This window comes from Gymnogyps californianus, chromosome 22, assembly GCF_018139145.2.
Source record: "Gymnogyps californianus isolate 813 chromosome 22, ASM1813914v2, whole genome shotgun sequence".
NCBI lineage: Eukaryota > Metazoa > Chordata > Aves > Accipitriformes > Cathartidae > Gymnogyps > Gymnogyps californianus.
In genome coordinates this window covers 3,585,018-3,599,521 of record NC_059492.1, presented here as the reverse complement: position 1 = coordinate 3,599,521, position 14,504 = coordinate 3,585,018, and the positions used below count along the sequence as shown (strand labels likewise).

General features: G+C 61.4%; 3 protein-coding genes across 3 annotated transcripts; 2 read left to right on the top strand and 1 right to left on the bottom strand.

The window, feature by feature from the left end:
• LOC127024956 (procathepsin L-like) lies at nucleotides 1-2,557 on the top strand (the record flags this gene model as incomplete). The annotated part of the gene is given in 7 exon segments (XM_050909703.1): nucleotides 1-79; nucleotides 82-148; nucleotides 265-458; nucleotides 1,011-1,102; nucleotides 1,190-1,351; nucleotides 1,961-2,150; nucleotides 2,370-2,557. Coding segments are annotated over 7 exon segments (972 nt in total), but the record flags the coding sequence as incomplete, so codon positions are not given.
• Nucleotides 2,558-4,245: 1,688 nt separating this feature from the next.
• Nucleotides 4,246-8,496, top strand: LOC127025115 (digestive cysteine proteinase 1-like). Its single transcript, XM_050909940.1, has 11 exons — nucleotides 4,246-4,294; nucleotides 4,841-4,900; nucleotides 5,244-5,336; nucleotides 5,488-5,660; nucleotides 5,960-6,200; nucleotides 6,628-6,829; nucleotides 6,929-7,122; nucleotides 7,266-7,357; nucleotides 7,443-7,604; nucleotides 7,842-8,031; nucleotides 8,212-8,496. Exons 1-11 carry the CDS (start codon nucleotides 4,246-4,248, stop codon nucleotides 8,397-8,399), a joined length of 1,644 nt encoding a protein of 547 aa, XP_050765897.1. The 3' UTR covers nucleotides 8,400-8,496.
• Nucleotides 8,497-10,748: 2,252 nt separating this feature from the next.
• On the bottom strand, nucleotides 10,749-12,163 carry LOC127024955 (putative heat shock 70 kDa protein 7). The gene is given in 4 exon segments (XM_050909702.1): nucleotides 10,749-10,881; nucleotides 10,883-11,136; nucleotides 11,138-11,340; nucleotides 12,118-12,163. Coding segments are annotated over 4 exon segments (636 nt in total).
• Between the last annotated feature and the right edge of the window lie 2,341 nt (nucleotides 12,164-14,504).

Genomic DNA, 14,504 nt, shown 5'->3' with positions numbered 1-14,504 from the left:
GTGCTGGCGAACCCCATGGAGGACCTGGTGGGACGGCACCAGCCCTGGGCCCACGAGGTCTTCCACCACTACCGCAGGCGGCTGGGCGGCAGTACGGCTCCGCGCGGGAGCTGGAGCACAGGCAGAGCATCTTTGTGCACAACATGAGGTACAGGCAGACGGGGGGGGATGCCAACCCCCTGGGGGTGCCCCTTATCCCCGGGGGGTTGCACTGCTGTTGCGGCGGGAGATGGCCGGCTGATGCCGTCCCCGCCACGATGGCAGGTTCGTGCACTCGAGGAACCGTGCCGCGCTCTCCTACACGCTGGCACTGAACCACCTGGCCGACCGCACGCCCCAGGAGCTGGCCGCCCTGCGGGGCCATCGCCGGAGCGGGGCTCCCAACAACGGGCAGCCTTTCCCCACCGAGCTCTACGCCGGCCTCATCCTGCCCGAGAGCCTCGACTGGCGCATGTACGGTAGGTGCGGGGTTGGAGGACGAGGTCTCGCCGGCGGGGTGCTGCGGGGTGGTGTGAGGCTCCGATGCGGAGGGTGTGAGCGCTCCTCATCCGGGCCAGCGCAAAGTCCAACCGAGCCACCCTGCTCTCCGTCACCATGCTGGGGAGCCCGTGGGGCTGCGCTGTCCCTTGGGACCCACATCTCCCTGTGGTCCCTGCTCTGCTCACCAACTGGAAGATGGAGGAAGGGCTCATCCAGCAAGAGGCAGCTCGACTGGCGCTTGGTCCTCATTCAGGCTGGTGCCCCAGATGTGGGGTGGTTCCACAACTGGCTTCCCCTCATGTCCCCAGCAGCTAGGAGTGACACCCCCAAAGCCTGCCCTAACCCAAGGGCAGGGGTGCCACAGGTCTGCTGGTGCATTTGCCCCCCCCCCCCCGATTTAGCGCCAAGCCCTGGCTGCGCTGCCTCTGGGAGCACAGCGAGTCCTTGACTCCTGCCTCAGTTTCCCTTCCACTCGCCCTCATCCCCTGGTGCCACCCCAGCCTCTCACCCCCGCATCCCGCTGTCCCCAGGTGCTGTGACCCCCGTGAAGGACCAGGCTGTCTGCGGGTCCTGCTGGAGCTTCGCTACGACGGGCGCGATGGAGGGTGCCCTCTTCCTCAAGGTGAGAGCGGGGACGTGCCCCATAGGGATGGCCAGGGTGCCTGGAGGGTGTCTGTCCCCATCCCTGCAGCGTGTCCCCCCCCCACAGACCGGCGTGCTGACCCCCCTGTCCCAACAAGTCCTCATTGACTGCTCCTGGGGCTTCGGGAACTACGCCTGTGACGGGGGCGAGGAGTGGCGAGCCTACGAGTGGATCAAGAAACATGGCGGCATCGCCAGCACCGAGTCCTACGGCACCTACAAGGGGCAGGTGAGGGTGGCCCCGTGTCCCTGCTGGGGTCCCCCACGTCTTTAAAGCCACAGTGGGGCCGATCAGGATGGATCAGAGGTGCTAACAAGCTCTGGAGATGGGGATGTCACCTCGTCCCCAAGGCACCAGGCTCCCTGCAGTTCAAAGCCCAGTCCAAAGCCAAGCCCCGGGGCTCAGCCAGGTGGTTTCATCACCATGTGCCTCAGTTTCTCTTCTTGCAAAACAGGGACAAGGCTCCTCCACCCATGGGTGGTGCCATGGGTCCCTCTGTACCCTGGGGTGCAGGGATGGAGCAGGACTGCCTGGGGACAGGGACGGGGCTGTAAGACGCAGGCAACAGCCCCCCCAGGGCTTCAGGTGCAGAGCCAGCTCCCCGTGCTGCGTGCTGGCAACGCTGTGTTCCTGCAGCAACCGGGAAAATGTCCCCACCATGGTAGGCAGGGGAGGACAGAGGGGTCGGAGCCGGGATGCTGTCACAGCCTGAGTCCCAGATCACTCCCTGCATCAGAGCAGAGCTGTGCGGGGGCGGCCAGGGTGGGCAGGGTCCCAGCGAGGGGACCTGGGGGCTCCTGATGACACAGTGTCCCCCCCCCTCCCTGGGTGCCGCAGAACGGCTTGTGCCACTACAACCAGTCTGAGATGCTGGCCAAGATCACGGGCTATGTCAACGTCACCTCGGGCAACATCACGGCAGTCAAAGCTGCCATCTACAAGCACGGCCCCGTGGCCGTCAGCATCGACGCCTCGCACAAGACCTTCTCCTTCTACTCCAACGGCATCTACTATGAGCCCAAGTGCGGTGAGTTGGGTGGCACACAGGGCACGGGAGGACCTGGGTGCCCAGGGAGATGCCAGGACACCCAGGTTCCCCTCCTTGCTGTCAAGCAGCTTGGGCAGGGGTGGAGGAGGGAACCGGCCCCGCAGCCTTCCCCAGCACTGCCGGCAGCCCCGGGAGCAGGGATGCTCACCGGACAGGGATGCTCTCCGGACGAGCCATCTCCCATGTCGTTCCCTGCAGGAAATAAGCCGGGACTGCTGGACCACGCGGTGCTGGCCGTGGGCTACGGGGTCCTGCAGGGAGAGACCTACTGGCTCATCAAGAACTCCTGGTCCACGTACTGGGGCAACGATGGCTACATCCTCATGGCCATGAAGGACAACAACTGCGGCGTGGCCACCGAAGCCACCTACCCCATCCTGGCCTGAGCCACCTCTCGGCTCTGCGGGGAGAGCCTTCGGCGATGCTCTCGGCACCCATCCCTGGATCAGCCCCTTTAGTGTGAGCCATCATGCAGGAAGAAGCTGGGGACACGGTGGGACAGGGCCGTGGGGTGCTGGACAAGGGGCAGGATGGGGACCAGCTGTGGGCTTGCCAATAAAGACCCTGGAAAAACTCTTTTCTCTGTCCTGTGGGACCGCAGGGGCCTCCTGGGAAGGGGACGGTGCCTGCCTGGCAGAGCCAGCTGGCTCTCGCAGACGATCCCAGGCACCCAGGGCAAGGGGAGCGGCTTTTCCAGCCCTATCTCTCGAGGTGGAGCGCAAACAACCCCAGGGATTTCTGCTGAGATGAGAAATTCCTGACGCGGGGTGTTGGGGAGGAGGGAAGGCATCCACCCTCTGCCCCACTGCCCAGGGTCCCTGTTGTGGCTACGGGTGGGGATGTCACCGGCAGTGTTTGCCAATGCCACCAGCCCGGCTCCCCTTCACCCTGTGGGGCTGCTCCCCTCCAGGGAAAGGCACTTTACACTGTGGCCATGGCTGACCTGGGTGCTCCTAGTTTGGACTCAAGCCCTCCTGGGAGAGCAGGGTCAGCGCGTGAGGATCCTGCAGACAGGGTGGGAAGGTCTCTCTGCCCTGACCCTGGTGGTCTCCCATCTTTGCTGGTACATCCTTGGGGCAGGATGCACGCCGGTGTGCTGCCATGGCAGTGGTGGTTGTCCCTGGGGAGGTGCTGCAGCACAGGGCGCATCAGCCTCACCCTGCACCCAAGGGCGCAGCCGAATCTGGCCCGACTCGTCCCCGGTGGTGCGTGTAGCCAGCCCAGGCCGAGCCCTTATCAGCTTTGTTTTGGGCTCGGGCGGCTCCACGGGCGCTCGCTGTCACCTTGGGCTGGGGGCCAGCCGGACGCACAGCAGGCGGGAGGGGTGAAGGCCACTCTGCTGCAGCGACAGCGCTGCTCTCCTCCCCGGGTCTGTTTTTCCATGTAGCTCCTGACATTTCATCTGCATCTTTCCCCTTTTTCCAATTAAAACCCCCCTAATTGCAGTCCTGGGCTTGCCCTGATGGCGTATCTGGAAGGGGGCAGGGATGCAAACGGCCCCCATCTCCCCACGACTGCCCAGTGCTGCCTTCGGAGGGGACACCTTGGCTCCTGTCCCAGGAGGGCAGGGAGCACCCAGAGGGGCTCTGGGGTGCCTGGCAGGGTCTCACTGCACCTCTTTGCCCTGGTTGCTGCAGATGCTCCCCCCCCCTGCTCGCAGCACACTGCATGCAGCAAAGCCTGGCTGCAAACTGCTGCGCAGGGTGGGTGGGAGTACAGGGACACCCTCAGCACCCATCACCAAGCCCCCGATCCATGCAGCACCCACTCTTGCCCCGGGGGATGGCCCTGCCATGGGGCCCAACAGGGGTCTGGGTCCCACCCTGCTCCCCCCACCCCAAGCCCCGCAAGCACATGGCATTGGGACCCACCCTGATGTGGGTAGGAAAGGCACCCATGGGTGCCCATGGGGGAGCAGGGGGGCAACATAAAGCCACACCCCCACTTGGTCTAGCCCCAGCCTAGGGAAGGACAGGGCTTTGCCCGTTGGCTGCCTGCAGCTCCCTGCCCGCCCACCAGCAGTATTTAAGCCACCCATGGGTGCAGGGCAGCAGTGTGGGCTGGGGTGCACAGGATGGAGGGGCTGGGGTGGCTGCTGGTGCTGGGGGCTGCCGTGCTGCTGGGTGAGCACCCAGCCTGGCCGAGCTCGGGGCGGGGATGGATGCCATGTCCCCGTCACAGGGCGATGCCATCGTGCCCCTTAGCCTGGGCACTGCAGTGGTCCTGGGCTGCTGTGGGGGTCCTCGCCCTGGGAGGGGGCTGCTCTGTCCCTGTTCCCATGCCCGGAGCAGTGCAGGGGCAGTGGGCACGCTCTGCCCGTGGCATACGGGGGTGCATATGGTTCTCCCTCATGCCCTGGGGTGTGCGTGGGGCTTCTGGTGTGCTCCCTGCACCCCATGGAGAGCGGGGATGTGGGGGGGGGACTCTGGGTCAGCCAGAGGGCTGGCAGAGGAGTGGGGACCCCTGGCTTGGGGGCTCCCAGTCTCTGCCCTGCCTGGATAGGTGGGAGCCCTCCCAGCCCTGCCACCAGCATGGGCTCCCCTGGGTCTGTCCCCCTCTCCCGGGGGGACAGCGAGCCAGGGACCAGCACCGCTGCCAGCCCCTGCCATGGAGAGTTGGGTAATCAGCACTGTAAAGGGGTTTGGGTTTTCTTTTTGTTTGTCTTCCAGGCTCAGAGTGCAAAGCTCCTCTGGAGACACCCACGTTTGGGGACATCTACCATGTCACAGGTACCGCTCGGGGACGGGGCACCCCGCTGGGACGGTGCCGGTGCCACCGCCACGCTGCCCACGGGGGTCCCACACCTCCAGCCACCAGCTCCCACCCAACATGCCGGAGCCGAGGAGGCTCCAATCCGCCCGCGAAACCCGGGGGCTGGGGCGCATCGCTGCCGTGGGGTGCTGCCGGTGGTGGCCATGGGTGGGAGAAGGGGGGTGATGCTGCGGGACCCCGGGTGCTCCCTGCCTACCCTATGCTCCCCTCCTGGCCGCAGGCTCGGGGCAGGGGGACTGGGGATGTCCCTGGGACTCAGCCCCTCGCAGCCCCCCAAGCCCAGCCATTCTGTGCCCACAGGAGTCATCAGCTTGCCCTACGCGGAGATCAGGGAGCCCTTCGAAGCCTGGTACAACCTCACCGGGGGGAAGAGCCGCATCGAGTACTACGGTGGTGGGTGCAGAAAGGGGTCCATCCCCCCGACCCTTCTCCATCCTCCTCCTTCTGCCCCAGGACCTTCGGGTGCCCCAGAAAAGCCCTGGGAGCCATCACCATGCCAGGACCTGGGGGCTTGGCTTGACCTTAGTGCTGTCCCCGTCCCCAGGCCAAGTGGTCACCTACCAGTTTGGCTCCATCGAGCCCTTCGGCGCCAGCTTCAAAGTGACGCCCGAGACCACGGAGACGGAGGTCAACGTCCGCAAGTGCTTCCGCATCAACGGCACCGACGGAGACCTCATCGCCCCGCAGAGCGTCTTCCCCAGCCTGGAGAACTTCAAGGTGAGCCCCAGGCATGGTCCTCCAGGATGCAGGATGGGGCAGGAGAGGGGACAAGGGACCCCCATGGGTACAGAGTGTCTGACGGCTGCCTCCCTACGAGGGCAGAGCAGCCTTCCCTCGCTGGGAATGGGTAAATACAAGGCTGGATGCGGCCGTGGGTGATTGGAGGTGGAGGGATTGCATCCAGCGTGGCATGATGCAGGATGGGGTGCCATCACTGCGAGGTGCCCCAGCTCACCGGGGGCGCGGTGCCGGCGCCGGCGTGGCACACTGGTCCCCGACGCGTGCGCTATGCCCAGCGGGTGCGGGAGGAGCGCTTCCGCGGGCAGCGCTGCGCCGTCTGGCAGAACGTCTCCTACTGGGGTCGCAAGAAGAACGTCTACACGCTGCGGGTGGGCAGCTCTGCCCGCGGCCCCGTGCCCCTGCACTATGAGGTGCACGGCTTCAACAGCCTCCTGGGCTCCCACTACGACAAGTACGAGATCGACTACTCCTCCTTCAGCCACCGCTTCCCCTCCAGCGTCTTCCACCTCCCCGAGGGTGAGTGTCCCCAGCCACCCCACAGCCCAGCCTGCGGCGGGTGCTGCCACCAAAATGCAGCACCCCTTCTACCTTTTTAATTTGTTTTTTGAGGTTTTTTTTTTTGCAAAAGCCTGATAATTTGGGTGAATTGATTTGGCTGGATAAAAAGCAGGGGAGAAATGTAATTAATGTTGATAGCTGGGGCGATGTGGGTGCTTTCCCAGTGCTGGCTCCTCCCTGCTGGAGCACAGGGTGCTGGGTGGGATAGTGGGTGCTCGGGAGCCAGCTCTGGTGCGGGTGCAGATCCGCCCTGCATGCACATGTCTATATGGGATGGACAGCCCCAATGGTTTTGGGGGTGACCATGCTGTGCATCCCAGCTGGGGGGCCGGGAGAGCCCATCCCCGCTCGAAAGGCATCAGCCGCCGTCCGTGCCTCGTGGCAGGGGTGCAGTGTGAGCAGTGGCCCGCGGCCGGCCCCGAGCACCGCATTGTGGCCAACCCCATGCAGGAGTTTGTGGGGAGGGTGCCGGAGACAGACCACGTCCACCACCACCTCTTCCACCGCTACAAGGTGCGGTTTGGGAAGAGCTACGGCAGCGAGGAGGAGCACGAGCATCGCAAGCGCACCTTCATCCATAACATGCGGTACGGGATACCAGGGGGATGGGCTAAGGGGGGGCTCAGGGATGGGGTGGCCAGCGCAGTCCCCCGCTCCCCTCTCGCAGCATCTCTGCTCTGCCGCAGGTTCGTGCACTCGAGGAACCGCGCCGCGCTCTCCTACACGCTGGCGCTGAACCACCTGGCCGACCGCACGCCCCAGGAGCTGGCCGCCCTGCGGGGCCGTCGCCGGAGCGGGGCTCCCAACAACGGGCAGCCCTTCCCCACCGAGCTCTATGCCGGCCTCATCCTGCCCGAGAGCCTCGACTGGCGGCTGTACGGTGAGGAAGGAGCCAGTGCCACTGGCGTGCAAGCCCAGAGCATGCACCAGGCTGGGCGTCAGCTGTGCACGCCGGGGTTTGCATCGGGACGGCCAGCATCCTCCACTGCTCTGTTAAACCTGTCCCCATCCCGCTGTCCCCAGGTGCTGTGACCCCCGTGAAGGACCAGGCTGTCTGCGGGTCCTGCTGGAGCTTCGCTACGACGGGCGCGATGGAGGGTGCCCTCTTCCTCAAGGTGAGAGCGGGGACGTGCCCCATAGGGATGGCCAGGGCGCCTGGAGGGTGTCTGTCCCCATCCCTGCAGCGTGTCCCCCCCACAGACCGGCGTGCTGACCCCCCTGTCCCAACAAGTCCTCATCGACTGCTCCTGGGGCTTCGGGAATCAGGCGTGTGATGGGGGTGAGGAGTGGCGAGCCTACGAATGGATCATGAAGCACGGCGGCATCGCCAGCACCGAGTCCTACGGGCCCTATCTGGGGCAGGTGAGGGTGGCGGAGCTGCTCGGGGTGGGGTGCAGTGGCACCCCCTCCCCAATCCTTCCCCCTAGGCTCTCCCAAATCAGCCATCAGCCCTTTAGAGCCTCCATCCGCTGCCACTTTGGTTTATGGATGCTCCATCCGAGCTGCCCCCCTCCCTCCTTCCCCCTCTCCGGGGTGGGTCAGACCCCCCCCCATCTGCCCTGGGACCCCGGTGCCACCTCAGTCTCCCCCCCCCTTCAGAATGGCTACTGCCACTGCAACCAGTCAGAGCTGGTGGCCCAACTTGCCGGCTACGCCAGCGTGGAGCCGGGCAGTGCCGCGGGGCTGAAGGCTGCGCTGGTCAAGCACGGCCCCGTGGCCGTCAACATCGATGCCTCGCACAAGTCCTTCGCCTTCTACGCCAACGGTGTCTACGAGGAGCCCCACTGCGGTGAGTCCAGTCAACCCAGGAGGCTCCGTGGGGCTGGGATAGGCAAAAATATTTGCAGGGTGGGATTTACCTCCCCGCCAAGCTCCCGGCCAGGGGATATGGGGCCACTCGTTGCATCAGGAACGACCTCCAGCTCCAAGGGACTGACATGGCTCCGTTTTCTTCTCTCCTCCCGGCCAGGAAACGAGACGTCAGCGCTGGACCACGCAGTACTGGCCGTGGGCTACGGGGTCCTGCACGGCAAGAGCTACTGGCTCATCAAGAACTCCTGGTCCACGTACTGGGGCAATGACGGCTACATCCTCATGGCCATGAAGGACAACAACTGCGGCGTGGCCACCGCTGCCTCCTTCCCCATCCTGGCCTGATGGGACACAGCCCCACGTGTGTCCTGTCCCCTCCACGTCCCCTTGGGCAGCTCCAGATGGATGGGGGGCTGGCAGAGGGACGTGGAGCCCCGAGAGGTGGTTGTGGGGCAGAGGGGGGCAGCTCAGCCGGGAGGTCGGAGGATGCTCCCAGCCCTCTGGAGAGGTATTTTACCATTTTGGCAATAAAAGCCTGTAGAAGTGATCCTGTGTGTCATGCTGGGGTGTATTCTGCCAGCCCCAGCCTGTCCCCCGCCAACCACAGCCCTTGCCGTGACTGCCTTCTGCAGCCCTCTGTGTGATGAGTTTCACCCAATGCTCAGCCCAAGCTCACCCCTGTTTGGGTTACATGTGCCCTAACCCCACAGGTTTCAGTGCCACCCCCAGAAGTGCCGGCACCCCCTTCCCCAGCAGCGAGACGCAGCCTGAATCCACTCTCGGAAGCTGGGCTGGGCTCAGGGCCCTCCTGTTCCCAACTGGACTCTGCCCCATCCCGGCAGCCGGCGTCACGCTGGGAACAAGGGAGCTGCCCCTGCCAGAGCAAGCGGTCCCCAGAGCCCGGTGCCTCTTGGGACACCTGGGTCCTCTGCTCAGCCTCTCTGCAGGGAAGGATCCCTATGTGGGTGACTGCTTGGTGACTCAGTTTCCCCACCCATGTGGGGGGAAAGCAGAGCTTCTGGGGGTTTCTATGCTGCTGCCAGCAGCCCTCGGGATGGAGGGAGCCCAAATGGAGCCAAAGGAGACCCAGCTTATTTCATCCAGGACACTTCGGGGGGTTTTGTCCAACCTCTTGGGGAGCAGCCAGGCTCGGAGCTGCAGCCCCAGAGCAGTCATGCTCCTTTCATCTCCCTTTGCTCCAAAACCACCAAAACCGCACGGTCACGGGGAAGCCTGACTGAGAGCTGAGGGGTTGGTGAGGCCGGCGCTGCTCTTGGGGGGGTCCAGGCTGGATATCAATGCGGTGTGAAGGTTCATTCTTGGGGTTCTGGGAATGGAGCCGGGCAGGCAGCACCAGCGGGCAGCCCAGAGCTCCCAGGTGAGAGCTGCTGGCACTGCCAGGCTCTGCCTTCCCAATTCGAGAGCCCAATTAGCAGCCAGGCAGCGGGAGAGGGGAGCCTACGAAAGGGCTAAAGTCAGTTCTGGCTTGTATCAGCGTGCGCACGGGCTGCATCTGCCCCCAAAATGGGTTTCTGGTAGTTGAGAAGCGATGTTCCCCCATGGTTACACCCTTATTTCGTACAGCAAATGGCCAGGGTCAGCCACCATGCCTCCTCGCCGCAAGCGCCGGCCGGCAGCACCCAGGGAGCAGCGCTTCCTTCCAGGCGACGTGATTGCTCCCAATTGAGGGTGGCAGGTCATAATATTTTCTTGTTTTCTTTCACTTGTTCACCTGCTTATTTGACAATTTGCCGCACTGATTTCTGAAGTGGTCTTTAATCATTCTCAGCAGGGGTGCTGACTCGAATTCACATCTGGGAGAGAAATGATCACTGCATAGGAATAATGTGGTTTATTCTGTGGGAGTCCAGGTCTCCAGATCTTTGATTCCCTTGACTGCAGTCAATAAAACATGCTTTGACTTTCAGGGAACCATGACTTTCAGGCTCCCTTTGGATAGGTGATGTTCTGAATTTGCTGCTGAACATGCGGGTGGCTTCGAGAGTTGGAGGTTTTGCACCCCCAGGAAGCATTTAGCAGGAGCCTGAAAGTTTGCATTTGTAGCATTAGGGATAGCAGCTCTGAGCGTGGGCAGTTAAGGATGGCTGGGAACTTAAAAAAGATCCATTTATTGTATTTGAAAAAGGAGAAAATCAGAAAGGACAGACCTGAAGAGAGGTTTGCTGTTTCCAGAGCCAGCCTTGGGTTCTGGCTCCCAGCCCAGGTGAGCTGTGACCTCCAGACTTCTCTCGACACCCGAACCTCGGAGCCGCTCCAGGTTTTGCCGAGCATAGCAAAGAACAACCGCTCTGAACCCTGCTTTTTATTGAAAGCAAAGCTGGCCTAAAGGTATGCATTTAAGGTTTCCTTTGGAAGAGTCGCATTGCCTGCATACCCTGCATTTCCAGCCTGCCAGCTATGTAGGAAACTCCCCAAGTTTGATACCTTGATGATGAACTATCAGCTGAGGCTGGTGCTTTACGGGGAGCGACCACTGCCCAGAGAGTAAAAGCTGAGAGGATTTGGCACCTACCTCCCATATGCCCCCTTGAGAATCCCATCTTCTTCTTGGTCTGCAGGGTGACGTAGTTCAAGATGTCTCCTGAGGTCAGCTTCATGCTGGAAGCACAGGACCGGAGGTAGTCCTCGGTGGCCAGCTTCCTATCCTGCACCCTGTCCTCTACTGGGTATTTCTCATGGTCCTCTGCTACCTTCAGGGTCTCCTCCTTGTTCAGCCACCCCTTCTTGGTATCTGCCAACCAAGAAGTTGGTGCTCAGGTCCTTAAACTGGGCATGGGTAATGTCTGCCTGCAAGGTGACCCCTTTAGAGGCAGTCCAAGGTGATGGTGACTTTCATGCTGGAGGTGGGAGTCTGTTCGGCCACCTTGCAGGCTTTCCTGAGCCTCCAAACAGCTCGTTTGTCCTGCCTGACGCTCTCTTGATGCTTCTTTAAGAATTCATCCATGAAGATGCTCACCAAACGGTTGTCAAAGTCATCGCCTCCCAGGTAAGTGTCCCCAACCATGGCTTTCACCTCAACAACATTCCCATCTATGATGAAGATGGAGACGCTGATGCCCCTCACGGCCCGTATTAAAGATGAGGACATTGTGCTCTCCATCAGGGTGATGGAGGCTGTAGGCCAGGGCTGCTGACGTCGTCTCATTGAAGCCCCTCAGCACAGTGATGCCAGCAATCACCCCGACACCTTTGGTGGCCTGGTTCTGGGAGTCGCTGAGATAAGCTGGCACAGGGATGATCACTTTTCCTGGCTGCCCCGCATCGACTCATCCCCTGGGATGGGGATGGGAACCTTGGCGCAATCCTGGCTCCACGCTGGGCTCCAACTCACCCACCCTCGCAGAGCCCAGCGCCGGCCAGGACACGGGGAGCGAGCTGAGACAGAGCACACCGCGGCAAACAGCTCCCAAGAGGTGTTTTGTTTCCAGTGAAACGGCCTTTCTGTGGGTGAGAGCATCCAGATCTGCGGGATCAATCTGTCCACACATCCAGAAATTCAGGGTGGGCTGAGTTTGCCAAGCTAAATTATTCTCCGAGGAAGGGCGGCTGGGATTTCAGCTGGGTTTGGTTTTTCGCCCTGCCCTCGGCCGTCCTGGATACGGCACTTCCCTCCGGAGGCAGCTGCGCTCCAGCGCAGACCTCTGTGCAGCAATGCCAGGTGGCCAGAAAATGTGCTCCAGCCCAAAAGCTGGCTGCCTTTCAGCGCTGGATGAATTATCTGTGAAAACCTCTTACGGCTTGCACAAAACAAGGTAATTATTCAGAAAGCAGGGGACATGGAGAGAGCCAGAATATGAAAATATTATCTGTTAGTGATTTACAGAGAACCACAGACGGTGTCAAAGAACAGCAGCTGAATCAAACTTGCTTTGGCAACTTCTTGGCTCCCAAATGCTCCAGACGACTGGGGTGGGGGCTGATCACGAGCTCCCAACAACACTCCTACACCCTGGGGAAGGGGCTCCTGAGGGTCTGGGTCTCCGGAGCCGGGGCAGGACAGAGCCGGGTGGTTCACAGAGGGAAAGGACACGTGTTCCAGAGCCTTGAGGTTTTCGGATCCCAAAGACTATGATCCAGGGGGAGGCCATCTCGCTTTTGCTATCTAATACAGAAACAGGAGCTGGTTTGGGGTACAAATGGTTGCAGCCAATGTGATCTGAACGGTCTTTCAAGCTCTGCAAAGCTAGAAACTGCTTTACTGCTAGCGAGGCTATCCTGGAAAATCACCGAGGCAGTGGCTTTCTAAACGTTTCTTATTACACTTCCTTCGGTAGCAGCTTTACAAATGCTCTTCCTTAGCCAAATGTTTTTCCCTTGGCGACCGTGACTGCTCTGGCAGGTTTGTTGTTCACGTTCTGAAACGAAATCATTCCTTTTCCTTTCAGCTCAAGAGATTTGCGACTCTCCCCCTCCCACCCCCGACTTTTAGGAGGTTTTACTTCTTGTAACAGATCGCTTGCGGCGTTTACGTTTTCCAGGTGCGCTGTCAAACCCCAGAAAGCTGGGCAGCCCCAGTCCTCCACCTCCGCCTGATTTCCCCAAGAACCTCTCCTCGGAGCATCGTAGCCCCTGAGCAGCGAGGAGGGTTTTGTTTAAAGCCATCCGCCGCCTCTGCCAAGCTCTGCCTTCTGCTTTCACTGCCTGATATTTCCCAATCACAAGCTAGCATCCCGCACAATGCAACGAATTTCATGAAATTAAGTATTTCTCCTACACACAGCATATTTGCCCGGTGATTATAACTAGTCCCCGAGGTAGCCAAGCACAGCAGAATTTCAGTTTAATATGCACACCCACGCAGCCTTACTAAAAACCCAAGACACTCCCCCGGTCCTTCTTGGGAAAGACCGAGCACTGCAGTGAGCATCTCATATTTCAGCTTCACCACTTGTACAAGCTAGGACTGGGAATACTCTGTCATCTGGTATAAAAAAAAAAGGTGGGGAAAGAAGTTTCCCAAAGATTTCAAGGTATCCTTTATGGTCTGAGAGAGAGAAGGGTGTAGGAACACAGGAATGTCAGGCAACACAGGCACAAAAGGGACCAGATCACACCACTGTGGGTTTATTAACACAACTGTGAGGAGTCACTGCCTTTTGTTCCCTCGATCTTGGATCTACACGGTGAACTTTTAACTCCAAAATGCTTTAATTCCCCCATTTGTTCGGGCAAGCAGCATATACATAAGCTCACAGCACCTGTACTGTGTCACATTGTAAAAAATGACAACTACTTGATTAAAAAAAAAATGAGCAATTCTTCAGCGTGTGCACAGTGTATGATCTGCCCTTGCTGTAGCGACTCGAGTCCGACCTCATACCTGAAATGAAACGGGGGCAAACCTTCCCAGCGCCTGGAGCTGCGGACTCCAGCACCCAAGCTGCGGTGTAAACACAGCGAGCTGCAGTTTGCAATGCTGACCCTGCCCCAAACCAGAGGCAGATCCACCCATGCAAATCACAGTCTTGGCTGTGCCTGGGACTTGCAGATGAGCAGCTGCCCTAGCAGCGGGCCAGCAGCTGCTGGAGTCGGAGCAAAGGGGAAAACAAGTTCATGTGAAGGTTCTCCTTTCGCTGCAGACACTACCTCCTACCTCATTCTCCCTTCCTTTTCCTCCAGTCCTCTTTCCCTCAACGTTTCAGGCACAGTTTTCCCTCTGCCCCTGCCCTGCCTCTGTCTTCAGCCCTTGTGGCTCTGCTCCCCCTCGGCTCCACTCGCAAGGTGGAGACACCTCCTCCTCCCTAGTGTCTTCTGCTCCCTTCCTTCCTCCAGACCTCACCCTCCCTCACCCACCTCCGCAGAGGCCTTCCCCTCCCTGCAGCACCTCCTCGCCTCCCCAGCCCAGCCCAGCCCCCGAGCCTTGCCCTAGTCCAGCCTCCCTTCCTCCTCCGGGCCGCCACGTCCCCCTCGCCCTGCCCTCCCCTAACACACACCAGCTACAGATCTCCCTTTCGCCTTGCCCTGGCTTAGCCCTGCCACCCCCCTCCTTCGCCCTTCCCTCAGCCCTAGCCCGGCCCAGCTCAGCCCCTTCTCCCGGCCCTGGCCCAGCCCAGCCCAGCCCAGCCCAGCCCAGCCCAGCTCAGCTCAGCCCCTTCCCTCGGCCCTGACCCGGCCCAGCTCAGCCCCTTCCCCCGGCCCAGGCCTGGCCTAGCCCAGCCCAGCCCAGCCCAGCCCCTTCCCCAGGCCTGGCCTGGCCTAGCCCGGCCCGGCCCGGCCCGGCCCGGCCCAGCCCAGCCCAGCCCAGCTCAGCCCCTTCCCCCGGCCCAGGCCTTGCCTAGCCCCACTTCCGGGTCCCCTCCCGCAAGGCCTTGTGGGCCAGCCCCCACCCTGAGCGATCTCGCGCGACCTCCCCAGCGCCGCCGGGACGCGTCACGCGGCGGGAGGGGGGAGCGGGGGGGCGCGGCAGGACGGTTGCATCACCGCGGTGCG

Excerpts from the sequence above, each read along its gene's own strand:
- LOC127025115 (XM_050909940.1), top strand. The coding sequence starts at position 4,246 with ATGGAGGGGCTGGGGTGGCTGCTGGTGCTGGGGGCTGCCGTGCTGCTG. Across the intron at positions 4,295-4,840 it reads GGGGGCTGCCGTGCTGCTGG|GCTCAGAGTGCAAAGCTCCT; the intron begins GTGAGCACCCAG and ends TTTGTCTTCCAG. Across the intron at positions 5,661-5,959 it reads CCAGCCTGGAGAACTTCAAG|CGGGTGCGGGAGGAGCGCTT; the intron begins GTGAGCCCCAGG and ends CGCTATGCCCAG.